This window comes from Lepidochelys olivacea (assembly GCF_965140295.1).
Source record: "Lepidochelys olivacea isolate rLepOli2 genome assembly, chromosome: 16".
In the NCBI taxonomy this organism is placed as follows: Eukaryota; Metazoa; Chordata; order Testudines; family Cheloniidae; genus Lepidochelys; species Lepidochelys olivacea.
This window is the reverse complement of record NC_140426.1, coordinates 22,474,848-22,497,519: the sequence shown is the minus strand read 5'-3', so window position 1 is coordinate 22,497,519 and position 22,672 is coordinate 22,474,848. Positions and strand designations below refer to the sequence as shown.

At 42.5% G+C, this 22,672-nt stretch overlaps 1 protein-coding gene across 2 annotated transcripts in view; it reads right to left on the bottom strand.

Annotated features, from left to right (window-relative positions):
- The window catches only part of CAMSAP1 (calmodulin regulated spectrin associated protein 1), a 78,846-nt gene that overhangs the window by 50,527 nt on the left and 5,647 nt on the right, over positions 1–22,672 (bottom strand). Inside the window, exons 1-3 of one of the 2 annotated variants that reach the window (XM_084650151.1) lie at positions 17,218–17,312; positions 16,438–16,529; positions 8,642–8,762 (exon numbers count right to left, since the gene is read on the bottom strand). In XM_084650151.1, coding sequence (XP_084506277.1) covers positions 8,642–8,701 — 60 coding nt within the window. In that variant the 5' untranslated portion in view covers positions 8,702–8,762; positions 16,438–16,529; positions 17,218–17,312. Of the gene's footprint in view, positions 1–8,641; positions 8,763–16,437; positions 16,530–17,217; positions 17,313–22,672 lie in introns of those variants that run through there. The other variant, XM_084650152.1, reaches the window with a different exon arrangement.

The window sequence follows — 22,672 nt, the reverse complement described above, 5'->3', positions numbered from 1 at the left end:
CATTATGTATCCATCCTTTAGGAAGAGAGATCAAAATAATAGTCTTAGTAATACAGGAACAGTCATAGTGCAATTATCAATAATACAGGAACAGTTTCTACAGTGTAATGCAATTGTCAGTGATTACCGAGCTTCAGATCCATATCGCATCAGAAATACATGATCGCGTGTTTTCTTTATGCATTGGGGAAATAAGAGTAGGCCACATGCAACAAACAGATTCTTTTGCAGAAAAAATAGAGTGAAGATGTTCTATTAATAATGCAGACAAAATAAAGTGTATCCTAATCCATTTAATAATTATTTAAGATATAAAATGTACATAAAGCCCAGAAACTACACTGATGCAACCCATATAGTTATCTGGGCACATGCTATTTTCCCTCACTTTAAATATGTTGTATTTCAGAGTGTTATCCTAGTAGCACTGTTATTTAAAAAACTATTTTCACTGTTTTTAAGCCTGGTGGAACTTCCCACCAACAGTCTGTAGGTTGCAGTCTATGGGCCCACTCCAGCATTACTCTTGTAAGCTAACTCTAACCGAAAATCAGGGAAGATGACTTCCCTTGTAAGTGAATACAGAGCGTGGTGCTGAGTACCAACATGTTACAGAAAGGGGCAACTTACCCATTTATTGTTCATTGCCCCAGTATGATAGTCATCTTACTCAAAGTAATATTACTACTAAGCACTTATCTTCAAAGAGCTTAACCAACATGAATGAATCAGTTATTGGCAGGGAGGCTGTCTTTTCCTATTTTTCCTCTAATTCTTTTCTTTAGCCTCCCAGTTCTTCCATCTCTCCTATTTGATTTACCAAATGTGAAGAATTTGCAATTTTTCCTCACTCAGAATTGTGATAGTTCTTAATAATTAGAGCTTTAGTGAAGAAGTCCTTGGGTTTTAATTTTTTATTAAAATTGGACAGTATTAAATAAAAATACCTTGCATACAGTCAGTTCATGTGTTTCTTATAGTTGCAGAGTTACATCATGTTTTTCAGGAATATGATGGTGCAACAGTACTTACAAACTAGTTTGGTTTTCCATAAGAGATATTTTTTAGCATCCTATCTTTGCCTTTGTTCTTGTTTTTCCAGTCCCGCCCCAGAGATACAGGGCATTTGGAAAGTTTTTTGGGTGTTGCCACAATCTAATCAAAAACATTAAATCAAACAGTCAGATAATTCTCAGATGGGCAAAACAAAACCCACCCTACTTCAACGGCTTTTTGGTGGGAATTATTCATTTGTTTTACATTTACTATATATTGTGACAAAGTTCCTCCTCTACCTTGGTGGGTCTTGTGCTTATTGGCAGATTTGCTCGCCTTGGAGCTTCACGGCAGCCCTCGGTTTGGCTGTTTTCGTGAACCCACAGTCCAGGTCAACTCCTCTTGTGTCTGACCAGGAGTTGGGATGTTTGGGGGGAACCCGGACCCGCCCTCTACTCTGGGTTCCAGCCCAGGGCCCTGTGGAATGCAGCTGTCTAGAGTGCCTCCTGGAACAGCTGAGCGACAGCTACAACTCCCTGGGCTACTTCCCCATGGCCTCCTCCCAATACCTTCTTTATCCTCACCATAGGACCTTCCTCCTGGTGTCTGATAATGCTTGTACTCCTCAGTCCTCCAACAGTCCGTGTTCTCACTCCCAGCTCCTTACACACGCACCACAAACTGAAGTAAACTCATTTTTAAACCCAGGTGCCCTGATTAGCCTGCCTTAATTGATTCTAGCAGCTTCTTGATTAGAACACCTCCAGCCAATCAGTCTGTCTGTCTTAATTGTCTCCAGAAGGTTCCTGATTGTTCTGGAACCTTCCCTGTTACCTTACCCAGTGAAAAGGGACCTACTTAACCTGGGGCTAATATATCTGCCTTCTATTACTCTCCTGTAGCCATCTGGCCCGACCCTGTCACAATATTTAAAAACAAAAATAGTTTTCTTACAGAGCACTAGTTTCCTGAAAGATACCTTGAAAAGTAAAATTCCACCCTATTGTAAATGACTATTCCCAACTTTTATACTATTTAAATATTATTGGAATGCAATGATTAATGGAAGGATAGAAAAATGAATAAGAAAAATATCTAATTGAAGTGCTACACCCCCACATGCTCAGGTCCATTCCATTCTGGGTGGCATATTATAACAATTGGCATTTTTTGATATACATAGCAGCATCTTCATGCCAATTTAGGAGTACCTCTTTTGTGGACAGAGGTGTATAAGTCTCAGGACATTGGCACATTTCAGTTCCAGTTAAACAACACATACCCCACTCATGCTTCAGATGTCTATACCTGGTATTCTCAGCAACAATGGTCTAAACTGCACTAAAATATTACCTTTAGAAAGAGTGGACTCCTACCAACATCTTTCTAAAGCTTGTACCACATTTATTTTCACTTAAATGTTTTGCATTCACTGGAGAATTCTGTACAGAGGTGGGTGTTAGCATGGGAACAAAACTGGGGCCACTGTGTTCCAGTCTCATTGTGGGATAAATGAAGACAGAATTTTCCAGGCATATCTTGGGAAAGCACATGCTCTAAGATACATGGATGATTTATTTGACCGAGACATTTGTTACATTTGTAATCAGTTTCTATAATGGCCTGGGATATGTATGCAATATAGTATTTCTAAGAATGGGGTTCCATTTCTACATTATGCCATTACTCCCTAAGCAGAGAATAAGATAGTAGATAACAAATGGCCCTGGAGCACGAACATAAGACTAGAGCTCACTCCAGGGAAACAATAAATTTCATAATGTGTGCAAGTTTAGCTCAAGTGGCTTATAAACAGAAGCAAGACCTCAGAATGAATTTGAGCCTTCTCTTGCTCTGGGCCATTTATTAATATAATAAATCTTTTGATAGTACATAAAAGGGAGAACACCCTAACGAAAAACACTACTGTATTTAGCAGCAGCTGCCCTAGCTGCTGCAGGATCTCTAAGACGAGCTGCAGTGTTTCAGATCATGTTATATAATACTGAACAACGTATTTTCCTCTGAAGGGCAGGCTTGGCTCCAGGGATGGGTAACTGGATAGAACCTTACACCTTAACTTGATGGGTCCGAATTCAGCCCTGGCCAGTAGTGATTAGCAGTAACCATATGACAGCTGTTTGATGGTCTGCTGGGTTTGGTGGGGTCAGCTCAGCTTCCACTCGATGAATGTTGTCATCACAAAAGCAGCACTGACTCTTCCTTATGGGCAGTCTGAGCTAAAAGGACTGAATGAATCTCAGAGAATGAACCCCTAGAGGTGGATCCTTCCAACACGAAGTGCAGTCTCAGTGGCAGCATGACGTAAGGAAGTTTACCTGTCCTACTGGAACCACGCTGTATCTGTTACACTGCCTCACAGGAGACCAAAGAAAACTCTGAAGCCATCTCTCCACCACATTAATTCACTAAGACAGAATATTCATCCTTTATAAGGTGCTTGCAGATTCCTTTACTGCAATAGACAGCCTGTTGCTGGCTGAGCCCTTCACTGTTACATCTATTGCCACAGGAAAATGTTAACTTGCAACATTAGTCACTGAGTGACTAGGACAAGCTAAGGCTGATAAGTCTATGTCCAGAGTAGTACAAGAGCCTTCTTAGTTATAGGACACTTAGATATTGCTCTGTATTTAAAAACATTATATTGCAGATCTGAACACCTCCAACAACAAATACAATTCTGAAGCTAAATCTTTTAACTCAATGGCTCTGCCATTCCCCATCTTTAAACAGCCAGATTATATATAAAGAGGTTGAGGGAAAGGCCCATGAAAAGATGCATTTGTAACACTCCCTAAGCAGTGACACCAATGTTTGAAGACTATTGAGGTGCTTATAACTTTAACCCCTACTGAAGTGCAATGGAATAGATGGATTCTCTTCACTGGGGGAGACTTCACAGCAAAAAAATAGCAAGAGTTTTGCTCAGTTATAAACAAGATGGCACAGTCTGAGGTTTATACAGGCAAAACTGCCATGGAAATGATTGAGAATTGTGCCTGCACTGGGACAACGGGGTCTGGCCCTGATTGTCAGTTGTGACCCCTCCATTCTGGGTAAGTAACTTGTTTTGGAACTAAAAATGTCTGCAAAGCTTCTGGGTTCACTGCATCTGAGTTTTCATCAACAACCATTTATAAAGTACTTTAAACATATAGGAGACCTAAAGAAGAGCTCTGTGTAGCTCCACAGCTTCTCTCTTTCACCAACAGAAATTATTACCTCGCCCACCGCATCTCTGTAAGTGTTTATGGCACTGTACAATGGCAGGTCTGTACCAAATAGAGAACAAGTCAATATCCTCAGGTTCATTTGAGATATGCATTCAGGTGCTTATCTGAATGTCTTTTGGTCACTGCACATTCATCTAATGAGGCCAAATATGGAATAGTCCGAGGTCTTTTTTTAGCCTACTTCTCCATTTATCGCTGTCTCTACATGTTTAGTCTTGGTGGTTGGATCCTGCTTGTGCTTTTCTTTTCTTTTTTCCCCCCGCTTTGTTTTGGAGTCTCTCTTTTATACAGCAAAAGTGATGGTGCTCATGTATACATGAAGACAGACAGAATGGCACCTGTGACAGAGTAGAGAGTATTAACCTGGTAATGTTGCATGGGAGTTTTACTAGTTTACTGTCTGCATTAATACTAAATGGTGGTGGGATATAAGGGTGTGACTTCACTTGAGGGATGATACTTGAGCACATTACCTGAGCCCAGGAGGGGGTTGGGGCCAGGTGACACCTTCTGCCCAGGAAACTGGACAAAGGCTGGAGGAGGAGGAGCCGGGGGGATACTGCTGCAGGGGTTTCAGTTTGGAGCTGGCTGGGGAAACGGAGGGAGGCCCAGAACCCGGGTCTGGGCTCCTGGCTCCCTACCCACCCCCAATATGGACCTGACTGCGGGGTCCTGTTCTCTGTATCTACAAGATCTGTTTTGGACTGTGTTCCTGTCATCTAATAAACCTTCTGTTTTATTGACTGACAGAGTCATGGTGAATCTCAGGAAGTGGGGGGCGCAGGGCCCTGACTCCCCCACATTCCATGACAGCATCTACTCCAGATAAGCCTTCCCCTAACCCATGTTATTAGCTCCCACACTTTCGTGAGTATCAGGTTAAGCCACAGTTTAAAAACAAGAACAGTTTTTCTTTTGAGTAAGTCAGAATAGCCCCTCCTCCCCCCCTTGATTTATTAATTTTAACTACAGGGCAGGGAAAGATTAGAGACGAGAAGCCAAAATTTGAAGGCAAATCGGGTGCCAAGTCACCACCTCATCCTGCATTGAGAACTAGGCAGCCAGAGGCCAGCACTCCTGCAGAGGCTTTGATTAACAGAATATCAGGGTTGGAAGGGACCTCAGGAGATCATCTAGTCAAACCCCCTGCTCAAAGCAGGACCAATCCCCAATTTTTGCCCCCGATCCCTAAATGGCCCCCTCAAGGATTGAGCTCACAACCCTAGGTTTAGCAGGCCAATGCTCAAACCACTGAGCTATCCCTCTTCCCTGACTGACTTCACAGGTATTCCACCTGCCTGGCTCTCCATGAAGGATCAAGGCCTGACTGACAGATTTCTCCATGCACCACACTTCTCCCGCTTCCTGTTCTTTCTTGCAGCAGGGATACTGCAAGCTGTAGCCTTGTGGCTGAAGGACAGTACTGGGAGTCACAAGATCAGTATTCGCAAAAAGAAAAGGAGTACTTGTGGCACCTTAGAGACTAACCAATTTATTAGAGCATAAGCTTTCGTGAGCTACAGCTCACTTCCTCAGATGCAGTAAGATCAGTATTCTACTTCCAGCTATGCCACAGACCATCTGAGAGACCTGGGGCACGTCCCAACCTTCCCTGGCCCTGTTTTGCCCCATCTCCCATAGGGATGTACAGCTGAGTGCTTGAAGACCCTTGGGTGGAAAGCGCTGTAGCAGGGTATTTTACCTGTACTATTAACTTACTGGAGGTAACTGCACTTTTGGCCTTTTCTGCCTGAATCTTTGCAGTCTCCTTAATCACCTGGTGCTCAAGTGACTCCCTGCATAAGCAAACACAGCCACTGTCTGTGCGCTTCAGCTAGCTGCTCACCGACACAGGCTTTGGCCTCCAACTCACATTCTCTGACTCATTCCAGTGAATGACTGCTGCAAATGTGGTGGATCTGAACACGAGCATAGCAAACATCACCATGGCAACCACAAAATGAATCGATCATTTTATAACGTGACATCACAAAAAAGCAAGAGAAGTGGGGGGAAGAAGGGGGAGGGGGGGAGAGATGAAGTATTTCCAGGCAGAGCAATCTGTGTATGTTATACCCACAATCGAGACAGCAAAGAGCTCAAGCGCAGAGAAGTGCCCTCTGCCTCCACCTGCAGTAGAGATAGGATGAAAACACCAAGCGGCTAGTGGGATTTTTTCCCCCCTTGCTCATTAAAGTAAGAACATTATGTCTGAAGACGACATTTCAATTCCGTTTTCTTCCCCCAGGGTAACATTTTGGTTGCCAGCCAATTCCTGAAGCATGGAGGGTATTTCTATTTTCTGTGTGCATCTGCATAATTAGGATAGGCTGAGAACGACTGAATCCATTTAAATTTCTGCTTTGTTCCTTGACAAAAGCTGACCTCAGGATGATATTTTCAATCTGCTGTAAAAAAGGCCACCTCCAGGGCAGAATTTAGGATGGGGGATCCAAATGGTACAGCCTCTGTGGTTCCATAGCAGACAGGATATGAGCCCCATTGACATAACAGATCTTCTGTTCAAGCCCCCCTAACTGAAACTGGTCTGATTTAACTATAATGGGGGGCAGGGGGAGAGACCACCATAAAACACCAGCCAAAATAATCTCTCACTTACATGTGGGTTTGGGCCTCATCTGGAGTAACTAAATCAGTTTAAAAATCAGTTTTGTTGGTGCTAACCCCTAATGCAGATGCACTTAAATCAGTTTAATCCTTACCTTACTTTGATTTAGCTTATGTAAACCCTAAAACTAGAAGGCTTACAGGGAGACAACTCTGAATCCTCCTAGGGGAGAAAAAGCTAGCTGCAAAGCAGGTTTTATTTACATGAATTAGAATTTTGCTGATCCGTAGTTCCAGACAGGCCAGTGTCTCCAAATAACGCAGCTGAACGTGCTAACAGAACCAATTTTTAAGTCAATCTAGTTAAACGAACGCACCTCTCTCGTATGGCCTCAGATTATTTTCTCTGTAGGTCTAAGGCCTAATTCTGCATTCCTTGTACAAAGGGGCTGGTCTATGTGAGGAAATTTACCAGCAATACTATACCAACACAATGACTTCCCACGTGGACACTCTTATCCAGAACAACAGTGGCCCTTTATCGGTTTTTCTTATACAGAAGAAAAGGCCACTGATATTCTGGGCTGTCCACACTGGGATGTATACAGGTATAATTAAACCAGTAGTAATGCTGGTAAATTTCTCCAGGCAGACAAGGGAATTGTCATTTGCTCCAATTAACTAGAGAGTTTAAGGGCCTGGTTCTCAATTGCCCTACATCCTTTACAAACAATACCATGCTAACTTGGTACATTTCACACCCATTTTGCACAATATAATTGACGACCCAAGGTGCAGGACAATGAGAAAAATCAGGCTTCAGGTGTACAAGGCATGCATGTCAGATCATAAATTTGAAATCTGTTATTAACATGTTGCCACAACCACCTCTCTAGCCTTTCAAACAAGAGATGGCTTCTGGAGCCTAGAGAAATGAATGTACAGGATTAAACTAGATGGAACAGTAACTAAGATTTACCGTGTATCTAGAAAGAGGAAACCCTGCTGCTGTTAATTTATTAAGACAATCATGTCTTTAAACATGTGAAGAAAGTTGAAAGTTATTACTGCAGTGATAGTTGCCTGATAAGTCAGCCAAGTAAAACAGACAAATTACACATTGAACTCATGAGAAAAGCTAAAGTTTGCTCTAAAAGAACAAGACTTCGTCAATTAGCAAGTCAAATTATCTCTCTTGCCAATGTGATATATACCCATTAGGTGTATTCAGAAGATTTTTTTAAAATTCTTATCTATATTACCAGCACTACTTTTAGTTAACAACCAAAACAGTTTTAAATATTTGCTTGACTTTTTAATCAACCTTCAAGTTGGATGGTGCACATAGACTCAACTTTTGCTTTCTGGTTCTCATGCATTAGCACAATGCTGCAATACTTGGCTACAGGGGAATAGAAAAACCGTAAGTCCAATCATAAGAGTTTCTTCTTAAATTTAAAAGCATGTTTTATAACTTTTTTTTTTTTTTTTAAACATGAAACTTACATTTGGCCCCAAGTTTTCTGATGGTTTCTTTAAGGGCTTTTGCTTTTATGCACCAGGCTGAGGCAGGTGCTTATCCCAGCTCCCTGTTGATATCAACACTTACTATTATTGTCCTTTTATTTGCACACCCTTCCTCCTCTGACTCTTACTAGTGGTGGTAGCATAGCAACCTCTATTGATGGCTTCCCAACAGTTCTGCAGTGACAGCCACTCAATAACTGACACACTGGTTCATCAGTGAAGGCTACTCCTCTCCCTTTGCTTAGGCTCTAAGCCCAAGAGGAGAGAAATTTGTCACAGCCTGTAAAACCTACCTCTTTCCTTCTTTGTGATTCAGGACCTGACTGGCACCACCAACTGCCTAACCACTGCATGTGCAAGGCTCAGGGCAGCAGGTCTTGCATGTTAAATCAGGAAATCCTGGTCCTCCATCTCCTTTGAGAAAAGAAAAATAAAATGCAAATAACATCAGATGAATGGATGGAAAGCCTGATAATACTGGATAGTGGGTTATATTCCCTCCCTCACAAATTGAGCTGAGACAAGCAGCCATCTGTTCAGGATAGGTTCCATCAATCTGACATTTCTGCCCCCAAGGGTGAGAAATAACTAAGTTATCTATTGTGCCCCAGTCACCTAATTTGTGAATTTCACCATCAAATATTTATTAGCGGTTATAACGAAGGGAGAGATTTAGCATTAACAATGGAGGCTTTAGGTAAACCCTGCCATGGATAAATCACTCCTTAAGCAGACATTAAAATGGAGGATTAAAACAGTATCTTTTTTCGTGAGAAACTACCCCAAGGATCATTTTGCACATGAGAAGCTGTGAAATCCTTTTGATCTCAGATGCAAGTGTCACAACATGTGACATTTTACCATTTTGTTCCTGGCTCTTTCCTAGGCCGTGCCCTGGGCATGACTTATGTTCCCAAATCCGGCAGTTCATTTACAGTCAAAACTCCCAGTGAAGCACTGGAAGATTTAGCCCATCATGCACATCCAGAGTTAAGAGTCATTATGATAGTAATAATACAAACCTAATTTGAGTAATATCTGCTTGTTCACCAAGATACAAGTATCTATAATACATCAACCCTTTACAATGAAATTTCTAAAATGGTTATTGATAGCATCTTACGTACTTTTCTTTGGTAAGTCTTTTACCAAAGCCAGAACTAAGCTGGTTTATTGTGTGTATTGTATGTAACTATGTATGCATCTGCTATCCAGTAGGTACAGTGATGAATACCACTACAGTGTTGTTTATTTTGTAATTGAACAGTTTATAATTAGAGAGACAAGGAAGTTTTAACTGAATCTGATCCCATAAGCAAAGGTGGGTATTTGAGATGGATGAGGAGCTGCCACGTAATAATCTAAGCATACTGAGATGTAATAATCTGATGAACACTGCAGGTGACCTGGTCAGTGAAGTTATTGCATAGTGGGTAGTAAGACTTGCCTGTATAAATGCATTGATCTCACTTAATAGATGGTCTGGGAAGAACAAACAGGAAGGCAAGGAAATGGCTCCCCAAATGAGAACACCCCAGCACACACATGATTGACAATGGCCTACTTTCAGACTCCAGGCCAAAGTGACAGTTGTTTTGCCAGGCTGGGAGACTGGACATCAAAAGAAAAGGAAACAGTTAAAAAACCTTCCTTGGGACAAATGAGGTCAATTGGGTGCTGCCCAGGGAGAGACCAGCTGATGGGGAGAGACTCTGGAGGAGTTGGAAAGCATTGGATCCTAGATCCAGGGAAGGATAAGCCTTAGGGAAAGGCACTCATGCATATAGCCTGGTTGATTGTTTCAAGGTCTGTTTTCTCTGAAACGCTTTTGTTCTAAATAAATACTTTGCTCTAAGGGGGCTGTTTCATTTCTGGATACTATCATCCTAGCTCTAGAGGGAACAAAACTGCAGGGTCTGAACCGAAGTCAGACCTGCTGAGATAATTTCTGTTGATATACTGCAACCCAGGGGCCGTTCTGAGTGTGAGAGAATTGTGTGATTCCAGATGGCTAAAGGCCCAAGACCTTGCATTGGGGGTGTGTGTGTGGGGGTGTTTCAAGGGACCCCAGGAGTGGTCAGAAGTGTAGTTAGTGTCGTAACTGGGACATATTTGGAGGCAACAGTGAGATGGGGACAGTGGTGAAGTGCCAAGAGCAGTGAAAGCAAATACTGCAGAAGAAAAAGAAAAGAGAAAACCAGCCCTATATTCTTTTCCAGGAAGAGAATAGGGAAAAGATGGACATGAAGGATGGGTTACAAGCAACTCAAGAAAAGTCAGCAGGCGGAGTTATGCAGACAGGCAGCTCAACTCTCAAGAGCGGACCACATCAGTTAATCCAGTGTATTCTGACGCTCTGGAAAGGAACCAAGGACCAACACTGGACTGAGGTGGGAGGAAACAGACCAGAGATCTGAGGTGTTCTAGCTGCCAGGGATCAGAACACCAACAGGCCAACTACCCAGGGCTCAGCCACTGACATGGAGCCCTGGCAGGTGAGCATATTGATATTCAGGCCAGAGGAGGGCTGGGATGCTGGCCCTCCAATGCAGCAGACTAATCAGGAGGATATAGCCCCAAAGGGGAGGTTAAATGCACATGTGACTGAATTCATACTTCAGCAATCTGTGCACCTATCCTGCTGCACCCCAAGAGAAAAATACAGCCAGATCCCCAATAGAAACGTCCTTGAGTCAGATGGGGGAGGAAGCACGGCTCACCTCTACTCAGCAGATATGGAACAAAGGGGCCCCACAGCCTCCATGCAGGGTGCAAGCCCAGGCGGTCAAAGGGCTAGTCCACAGCCACCCCTCAATGGGGGAGCTGGGGTGTTGCCAGAGGGGATCCTGACCCCACTCAGGGGAGGGGCAGAGAATGGAACTCAACTCAGGGGAAGGTTTGAGGGTTCATACCTAGCAAAAGTTGGGGACCCCTCATTTACAAAAGGCATTGCTTGGCTAAGGCCTGTTCTGCAGGGGGACAAGCCCCTCATGGCTGCCCCAACTGATGAGAAATACTGGGGTGAGTAGAGCATGTGTGGAGCAGGGCCAAGGGGGCAGTTAGCTCTGTAGCCATGCCAGTATAATTTACTATATTTCCATTTTCCTTATGCAGCTGAATCAGCATCCAATCCCTTAGATTGCCCTGTTAGTTTAAGTACCTTGTATTAAGTGGCATTGTTACAAGACTTCCCCAGACACTTCATTCGGTTCTTTGTTTCACTGGCAAATCTGAGCTAGTTTAAGGACTGAGTTTCTAAGGGCTTTGTTTTAAAATAGTTAATAGTACCATCTTCATAGCACTGCTAGTTTTTCAGCCTGCGTACAGAGAGAAACAGACACAGGGATGAATTTGTTATGAGCTAGGCTACAGAAGTTAAATTTATCATTTAATTCAGATCATTAGACAGTTATACAGTCTAGGGCCATTTGTCCTCTATTATAGTCCAACAGGAGAGAGAAACTGCCCTGTCCTCGTGCATTTGGGATTATTCCCCTGACTAACTACGCATCACTTCCTAACCTCACTGCTCACTTTTGTTCCATTCATTGCCTGTCGTCTTCTTTGGCCCTAGCGATCACTTTTCTCTGCTAGCATTTAGCAGCAGCATGTGTTATTTTGCCCTTGCTATGCTTTGTTCTCTTCTAGTACATCTCCCCCTGCTGGGCAAATGCTAGCAAGACACACCCAGCATTTACATTTACTGTCAAGACACAGCCTGCTTTAAAGGGGACCTGCATGAAGGGCGGGAAATTGTGCTTATATCCCTTGCTTAGGTTTCCTTTTGAGGGCTAAAGAAGGCCGGACAGACAGTTGTCTCCCCCCATGTGCAATGGGGGTTTTTTGTGTTAGAAATTCAGGTTTCATCGGTCCTGAATGTCATGAATGAATGACAGTGAAATGAGCACACCACAACAGCTGAGGGGGCAAGGGATTGTTAGTCAGACTGCTTAACGCACTGGTTTGCTAGTTTCTGTTCGTGCCTGCTTTACTTCAATGACTAACATACATTCTGGAGGAAATATCTGTCACGGATTGAGCAGCCCCGCCCCTCTCAAGTGAAAGAACTCACGGTACAGATGCACTCACTCACTCTCACACCCACACCCCTCCCCAAGAGGTCCACCAGCAAAACAAGGGAAGAGCAGCTTTGAGAGTCCCGATATTTCTAAGGCTACGTCTATATTACGAGGTAGGGGTGTTGTGCCCCTGCTCGTGTACTCACGCTGACGCCAGCTCTCATGGAGCAAGCACAAGTATAAACAGCAGCTTAGCTGTGGTAGCAAAGGAGGCATAGCCGAGCTGTGCTTAGTACAGACGCATATGGCTCAGCCATGGTTCCCCTTCTGCTACCCGCACTGCTGCGGCTTCACTATTATTTATACTCATGCTAGTTCAAGGAGAGCTAGCATGTGCGTACATGAGCAGGGGAATCATACCCCCAGCGCATAGTTTAGACATTGCCTGAAAGTAAAAACAAAACGAAGTCCGAGCCTAAACAAAACCCTGTCAAGCCTTTTTCAGACACCGCAGAATCAAAAGGCCCAAGCTCTATTTTTAAAACTCCTGGGCACATCATCTTTAAAAAATAAGATCTACTGATTGCTTTGGAAAGGTGCCACATGCAGAGGAGTGGAACCTGAAGCCTTCTGTTTAGCCCTGAAATACATTCACTGTAGAGACCAGCAGAACAAGCTTCCTCACGTGCCCCAGTCTGCTCTGTGTGCTGGAGAGATGAGGGGGAAGTTCAGTCTCCATCACATCTCTGCCCATTAGGATGGGGAAGCTATTTGTGATGCCCTGTCTGTTAGGACCTGCAGTTAGACCACTCACTAGTTACATACTGGATTCAGACTAGTCATCAGATAGTTGCATCTTTGAGTCAGAGCTTAGGAAAAAAATGTTTCTTAGAAATGCAGACATGGCCCAACATTCCAGCCCTTGAGAGCCTCCCTCGGCCTTAGGGTGATTATACCTCCAGAGCCATTTGGTTAAAGCACAGCACCGGGAGCAGGACTCTCAAGCACTCTCTTCAGTTCTACCACTGTCTCCTTGTCTGGCCTTTGGCAAGCAACTGAATCGGTGCCTCTCTTTAATCATCGAGCTACTTTACCTGCCTCACAGGGGCATTGGGAGACTGCCTAAGGCACTTGAGCCCCACTCCTGAGGTCTGCTCTGCGCAGGCGGGAATCTTGCTCATGTAGAGCCCCATAGGCTCTGCCTGCATGGACAAGCTGGTAAGATCAGTTCCTAAGTCTGGAAACACTGAGTTCCTTGGCTAAAGATGCTAGAGAACTATTAAAATACACATGCTACTCTAAAGCAAATGTCATGTTAACTTTACATTCAGAAACAAATATTTTCATAATTTGATGCATTTCACAGAGTTGTTACTCACAGCAATGCTGTGAGTACCTTTCTTCTATAAGATCAAATAAACAAAACCAGAAATACTGAAGCTTCATTATCTCTCAGTCACAGGCTTTGTTTATTTGATCTCCTAGCCAGAGATGACAGCAAGAAATATTTTTTAGTAAAAATTCTGTGCAAGGCTCCACATTTAGCATAAAGTGATGGTAGGAAATTAGTTAGCTGCAGTGAAACAGACTTCCCACCTAATCTAAAAATTAAGAAATACTGTAATTTCAACTGCTTTTATTTCTTAGAGAGCCATTTGCATGAGGAGTTACACACATGAATGACTTGTCCCTAGTGCCTGCATGCATGGCTCCCCACTCCTCTGGCAGTTTTTCCTATGTACTTTTTCATATGAAGCCGGGGTCATGGAATAGACCACTGCTCAAGTACCATAAGCGTTTATTTTCAGAAAGGAAAGCTATATATAGACATAGTATTAACTGATGGAAACCTGATAGACTTATTCGCTCAGGAAATGTAACATTGATGAATGCCAGAGAGTTATAAAGGGTCTCACTCTTGGGCCATTTCACCCAAGCAAGGGGGGCATGGGGAGCATAATTTACACTTGATCCTGCAATGAGCTGAGCAGGGGCACATGGGTCCAACACTATGGAGACCATTGCAAAACATGGCCTAAATTGATCCTCCATTGTGTACTTCACCAGGCCTTTCTATCTATCTCTGCCTCTGTTCCCAAATATATGGGTGGCCTGTTATTTAAAAACAAAAACAAAACAAACAAACAAAAAAAACCACACACACTTCACTTCTATCTAAATTGGAAGATGATCTAAGCTAATTTTTTGTTCCCAGATCTCAACTAATGAGACCTCCACCTCCCTCTTCTGGCAGCGATATCCCTTGTCAGCCAGGACCCCGGGACACAGCTGGGAAGAGAAGCAACCTCAAGGACCAAGATGCTACATTTCCCATCACTTATGGTTTTCTACTGTAGTTTCAGAGCTCTGAACAAATACAGGACTGTACTGATAGCAGATTTTTTTTGAGAGCATATTGCCCCTTCTTGGGGAAGAAGGAAACACACATGAGGAACCGAGATCAAAATCCTTACAGTTTTGTGATTTACAGAGGTAAATATGCTGCTAGATTATTAAAGAGAGAAGAGAACCTCGTTAAAGCCCAGCAGTCACCACGAGCAACAAGCTTGTGTGTAGAGAAACACACCCATGACAGGGCTGTTGTTAAGAGTCGGCAGCAATATGGAAGTCCCATGGCAGTGTCCTTTTAGGGGAATTCAGAAGGGCTGAACTAAAAGTATTTCCCTTGTCTTCTGGACAGCTGAGCTAAATACGTTTCCATGCACTGGCTGCATGGAGTTCAGTCACATGGTTGTAAATTGGCAGTGAGCATTTTCTGGCTATTGCAATGTTACTGCTGCCCCTTTCTGTACGGAGAAAGGGAATGCACAAGAAGGGGAGAAAAATAAAAAAAATCTCATTACCAAAGAATCCAAAAATTGTCTTAATCTCCATCCCTCCTCCTGCATACACACAGCCCTTGACAGCGCAAGAATTGGAGATCTAGTAAGCGCCACACTGGCATTATTCAGGTCAGTCAATTACTTCAAATAGCCTTTTTAGAAATGGTACTATTCTTCTGGCAACAGTATGGATGGATGTCAAAAAGCTCCAGAATAAATAATTCACTATAAAAAGCTCTGTGTGTGGGGGGGGGGGCGGGGGGGAGTGATGAAGAGGGGTATACAAGACAAACCCAAAACACTCTCGGGGGAAGGGACAAGTGCTTCACTCTTACTGTGCATTTTTAAAATCAGGAGTTCGGCCATAGCTCCATGGATTTTGTCAATCAGCTCTGACATAACAGAAGGAAATCTTTGATTAAACCACTTTCTTTAGGAGTGCACCAGCAGCTGCATTTGGATATTTACAGCAGACATTTACAGCTAAATACATACATTTAATGGAATTTAAATAGCATTTGCTGAGAATAAATCTTAAGTATGATCTGGGCATAAGTTGGTTTCATCAGTGCACACATGCTGGCAAGTGATCAGAAGTTCAACCAGTTAAGCAAGCTCCCAGCTTGATGTACATGACTTTTCCAGACTAAATGAGAGAGAGCCCTTTGTGCAATCACTGGTGTCGTCTTCAGAATATTCAGCGAGGTCTAATGAAACAGGTTAGAGAACTGGTTAATCACAGCAATGCTAGAGAGACAATTGAATAAGTAATCTGGTTAATTCTGTACCTTTTTAACAATGCGCATGACCAGGGCCTAATCCAGACTGCACAGAATCACAGGCCAATGATTGCAAAACTCAACTGCCTGAAGTTAAGGACCCTGTTTCATAATGAGGCATTAAAATAAGCAGCCACATTTTCCAGAGCTGAGCACCCACAGCCCTCAGTGATCTCCGGGGGAGCTAAGGGTTCACAGCACCTTTGAAAATTAGGCCACTTATTTAACGCAGGTCCCTGTTTAGGCATCAAAGTTTAAACACTCATGTTTGAAAACATTAGCCACACCGTCCACTCGTATTCTGGTAGAGTACGGTCTAGTCCTTTACATCTCAAAAGGACACATTGCTTCTGGCCTGCTTATATAAAATGGCACAGGATTGTTAGTGATACTAGATACACAAGGGTTTGGCCAACAGGAGGCTATTCTCAGGTCTCACTGCACTTACGTGGTAGGTCTTCCGCCAGTGCTTCCACATTCACTTTGGAGATGTTTTCCAGCTGAAAGTCAACTTCCAGGCTAAAGACATTTGAGCTATGGCTAGGTTCAAACACACACATCAAAGTTTTACTTGGAGTTAGGAATTTTTGGCTGGGGGGTGGGATGAGAGGAGTTAATACCATTTATTCTGCCCCAAGAGAACCCATCCTCCTTCCCCACCCCAAATATTGCAATCCCATCTTAGACAACCACTGAAGTACCCTCATCTCAGAGCAGTTTTCTACTGGCTGACTCTTTCCAGTACTCTGGATGTTCCTTATCACAAGTTTACTGTATTTAACAGTAAGATCAAACGTACTATGAGATATTAGATGGATACATGCTCTTGAGGGGACTATATCCATGACCTGTTTATGATGGACTTCCAGATTTTAGGACCTCACAGGGACAGCATCTGCTGACTCATTCTGCTCTATCCTTGAACCCAGTCCAGACGGCATACATTAGTTGAGCTGGTCAAACAATTTTACACTGGATTCTACCCCTTATTTTTAGAGCATCTCTACTCATTAGCTCCAATTCAGGGTAAAGAAGGTGGGGGAGCATTCTCTTCCCCCTTCAGAGAGACAGACAAGTTGGAGAGGCAAGGGCAAAAAGGGCTTGCAGGAAGTAACCCAAGGATGAGCCAACCTAGGGTGAAGGCTGGTTAGTGTCTACATTTTGCTGCTGTCCATAAGGCCTGAGATAAGGACTAGGCTCAGATTGATGCCATGCTTTGAGCACTTACCTTTCCCATCCTTTTTCAGGGCAGAACACAGGTTTTGACCACAAGGTCTCAGTCAAGGTAATGCACTGCAACTTTGAGACCAGAATAGAGGATCACTTCTGGTCAGCACTGCTGAAGAACAACATTAGTAATAATCGCACTTAGCCATTTTCAGCACTTAAGTGATTTCTGAACACAGACTGAATCAATGTCTAAACTTTGGTTATTGAGATGCCAGCCGCTACATGTGAGAAACCCTGCTGTGCCCATTTAGATTCAGTTTGAAGTGCTACTACCTAATCATGTGCAGCAGTCAAACCATGATTGAAGACTTTTAAAGAACTGACTATTGAAGAACTGGAGGTTCATCGATTCCAAGGCCAGAAAGGGATCACTGTGATCACCTGGTCTGACCTCCTTTCTAACAGAGGCCAGAGAACTTCTCCAAAATAATTCCTAGAACAGATTACTTAAAAAAACATCCTATCTCGTTTTAAAAATTGTCAGCAATGCAGAATCTACCATGACCTTCAGTAAATTTTCCAGTGGTTAATTAATTACCTCACTTTTAAAAGTGTACACCTTATTTCCAGTCTGAATTTGTCTCGGTTCAACTTCCAGCCGTTGGATCATGCTCTAAGAGTCCATTATAAAATATTTGTTCCCCATGTAGGTACTTACAGACTAATCAAGTCATCCCTGAACCTTCTCTTTGTTAATTAGATTGACTGAACTCTAAGTTTATCACTAGAAGGCATCTTTTCTAATCTACTAATCATTCTTGTGGTTCTTCCCTGAACTCTCTCCAATTTAAAATCAACATTCTTCTTGAATTGTGGACACTAGAACCGGACACAGTACTCCAGCCATGGTCACACCAATGCCAAAGACTGAGGTAAAAACCTCCCTAACTCTACTCGAGAGTCTCCTGTTTATGCATCCCAAGATCGCATTAGTTCTTTTGGCCACAGAATCACACAGAGCTCATGTTCAGCTGATTATCCATCATACCCTGCACCAAATCTTTTTCAGAGCCACTGCTTCCCAGGATAGAGTTCCCCATTCTGTAAGTATGGTCTACATTCTTTGTTCCTAGTATACATTTACTTGCGCCGTATTAAAACACATTGTTCACTTGTGCCCAGTTTACCAAGTGATCAGGGATGCTCTGAACCAGTGACCTCTTCCTTATTTACCCCTCCCCAATTTTTTTGTCATCTGCAAACTCAAGACAATTACTCAAGGTTACTCTCGAGTCCAGCTGATCTAGGATATTTGTAAACTTCCTAATGGAAACCTTTCCAAAATCCCAATCAGTTGCTCTCTGGAGCCACCTCAAACTATCTAACCTGTACTGTGCCACATGGCATAGGCAGAGGAGAGGAAGAATTCTGAAGGAATACCTGATAGGAATTGGGAGCCAAGTCATCTCCTTTCTGCAAAGGATGTAGTCAGGGTTATGGCAGGCTCTTTATTACACGCTGCACAGTGTCCAATTCTTCTTTGCAGAGGCTCTTCTCTCCTCTATACATTTTGTTAAAGTTTTAATAAATCCCAGATGCTCTCCAGAGTAACCATCTGACACAGCTACGTTTCATGCTCAGCAGCCTCCAAGGCAACCACACACAGGCAAACTTAGGGAGAAAGTCTTCAAGGATGTTCCCAAATAGCCACAGTAGTACTGGAACGTGAGTAGGAGCAGCATTTTAGGTAACTCATATGCAAACGATCGTACTGATGCATCCCACCTTGCTTCCGCACTACCCCTATTTACTTTAGCTCCATTTCTTTCTAGCCCAGAATTTTCCAGTCAGTCTGTTGCGAGAGTGCAGCGCATGCTGGATATGACTTTTTTCAGCTCAACAAATCAACTAAGATTCAGGATAATCCCTGGTAAGCAAACATTCACCACTATGCAGAAGGCCAGCACAAGGTCTATGCTCCATTTAAGCCCTTAGGGTAAATTTCACCCTGAAGGAGCCAAGTTGATAGGAAGGAAGAGGAATATTTCCCAGATGCAGAAATGATTATTGGAATCAGACTGTGCTGCTCACTCTTTGTTCCAGGTTTGCTCACCAGTAGAGCTGGTCAGTAAAAGATAGTCTGTTAATGAATCGCTTACCAATAGCGCCTTAGAGACTAACAAATTTATTTGAGCATAAGCTTTCATGAGCTACAGCTCACTTCATCAGCTGTAGCTCACAAAAGCTTATGCTCAAATAAATTTGTCTCTAAGGTGCCACAAGTACTCCTTTTCTTTTTGCAAATACAGACTAACATGGCTGCTACTCTGAAGCTTACCAATAGGCACACAGTTCTAGAATCCTTCCGATACAGACTGGTCAGTAACCTGGATTTGTCAGCCCAATGACACTTTTCAAAAGGTTTAGAAACAGCTCGTAATAAATCAAAAAACTTTATTTGATGTTATAAATGTACAACACACATTACCAGATCATTCTCAGAGTGCGCGTGTGTAGGTTTAAAAGACTCAGCGTTCATTCTAATCACGCTCATGGGTCCAACTTAGCCATACTAACGTAGGTAATAGTTACCAGCAAAGCCACACGAACCAAACACTCGTGATAGTCTCTCAGAATACATTTCTGCAGATAACAGCCTGACTGTTTAAAAGGGATCAGATTAGTAACAATGCAGAATTGATTTTATTTTGGTCAGACAATCATATTAAAGCAAAAATGGGTGACAAATGTTTAGTATTAGCACTAGTCGTTGCTGAATCTTTCTGCAGATGTGTAGCAGATCACTGACCCATGCTAGTAAGTTTTAGAATGAACCCTGAATTCTATAGGTTTGTTGATGTTGACCCAAGTTAAACTTCATAAAAGTAACATTACATCTTAAAAACAACTGTGCATGCCACACATCAGTGTCAATTCCATATAAAAACTATGTACTGTACCCATTCTATACACCGATGAAATGAAAAGTCATAGTACCTTACAGTATAACTTCACTAGTGCTACTTTGTGGTCAGTGCTGTATGGCAAATCACATTCTTGTACAGTTCATTAAACTATAATAAAAATAAACTTGCAAATTAAAAAAGGTCTACACGCCTTTCCTACCTGCTGCAACAAGACAACACACATTTCATTTGGTAGGTTTTTAGTTTAAAATGTTAGCACAATTTTTCCCCGGTCCAGAACATGATATAAAAAAAACTATAACCAAATTCAATAAGAATTTAATGCTTTCACATTTATTAAAGTTTGTATGCTTCAAACAGGGATCTGCATGTAAGTTCTTTAAGCCTAGAGCAAAAGGTTCACCACATGTTAAATACATGCCGTCTCTAATGACGAAAGGTTGGGATGCAAGTGAACAGGACTTTTTAAACCATGTTCATGTAAACGTAATATGCACTGCTTGCTTTTCTTTCATAGGATTTGCCATCCTGACTCAGACTAGTGGCTAAGCTAGTCTGCTAACTAGTCTAACAATGGCCAGCACCAAATGCTTCAGAGGAATAATCTGCCCATAAGTGAAGATGCATTTAGTGGTTGGGTTACGCCCTGAAGCATGAGGATTTATATCCCTTTTAAATTATCTTATCCAACATATCTGTGGATGTAAATGGCCAGCTGTGGATGCAGTTATTCCATCAGCTCTTTATAAAGTCCTAGGAGTAAAGATTAATAACTGATAAAAATGCCACTCTAATTAGCAGAAAAATGAGGTATTTCCTTTGGATAACACTCTATCTTGTAAATAGTGCCTTTGAACCTCAGACTACTGGGAACAACTTGTGTGCCTGCTCAATAGACAAGATATACCGACACAGTGATAGAATACAATCATCATTTGGTGTTGTGTCCATCTGCACAGTTGCTTCCAATGCAGTAATTCAAAGATTCTCAGCCCATGGATCATGATGCCAGAAGACTGCAACTTGCTCCAACTAAAAAGCATTTGAATAAACACAACCATTTCTCAGATACCAAGAGCCACCTCTAGAAGTCAAGTTTGGCTCCAGGCAAAATGGGGTAAAAGGTTCTGGGGAACAACTGTGACAGACTGCAAGTAGCCAAATGTGGGGAGATGGTCTGGAAACCTAAGAGCTCTTGCAGCCATGCGTTCTTGGACTCCTAGCAGAGTGCAGGTGTATTGACCACTGCACTAGAAACTGCGTGAATTAGCTTTCCACTTCCATCAATACACACAAAGCAGAAGTGTCCTTGGAACTGTGTAAAGGACAACAATGTGCAAAGCTGCTGTGTATTCTTGTGTGACCATTTCCACCATCCTCAAGAGATGGAAGAGGAAACAACGGTGGATTCTTTGGACTTGTCTATTACAGTGGCTCAGAGGAGTCTCATGCTAGCTCGGTCTCACAGGTCTAGACTAACCAACATTTAAGTTGCAAAGTGGCAACTAGCTTCCCCCCCACACCCCAAATACATCCCTTTAAATGAATTGCCCTATAGTATAAATATGAAGCCCTGAGAACAAACTTCTATATAGAACATTTCTATTAAAAATATCAAAGCTTTGTGATGACAAAATTATAAGTTACACATATATATATTTAAATAAATAGCTAGCTAGCTTTTAAGAGTCACACATATCAAAAGGTAAGAGATTGTCTATGTCAACTGATGGGGCAAGTATAGACCAAGCATAAGAACAATTATAAGCAGTCAATATTGCAGCAGATAATCCACCTACCTGGCCCATTTCCTCATTTTTCCTTGGTTTTATCTATCTTCCACTTTTTCCCTTGACCTAGTTCCGATGATGCAATAAGACACTTTACAATGAAGCCAGCACCACTGCTAATCTCTTTGCTAACTTTAATCGAGACTTCAGACATGCAAGCACATGGCTCAAACCTGCAAATCCTTACTCACGCAACTACTACTTACTCACACACGTAATCCCATTGATTTTTAAAAAACGTCTACTCCCAAGATTCTTGTGGTTTTGCAGATTTGAACCCACAGTCCTTTCATCATGACACTACCTGGAACCAGCCCCTTCAAATGCTGAATCCCAGCCTCATTGCCCATGTAGGGATCTTTATGCTTTCAGAATTCTAGAAAGCACAGGAGAATTGCCACAACTGCAACCACAATGGACTTAAAAAGCAATAGTAACCTTGGAGTAGCAACCCATCCAGCTCACAGGACGTGCCACTGGACTTCTAGCTCCCGAGGCGCTGGCAGCACACAGCATGTATTAGTGTCAGACATTCATACTAATGAGCTGAATCAACTGATTCCTTAAGTGGCATTCTAAGTTACATTTGAATTGACATAGTTAAGTACATCTTTATTCATGCCCAAGTCTTGCTGAAAAACATTAAATCCATATAACCTTCCACTAATCCCAGATATTGGCCACTGGAAACTTGTGTTTTCAAAAGTCAAGCAGCATTTAAAAATAAAAAGCCATATGAAAAAACCAAGGCTGGAGGACACTTTATAATGATAACCAGCCTCTCTCCTTCTACACT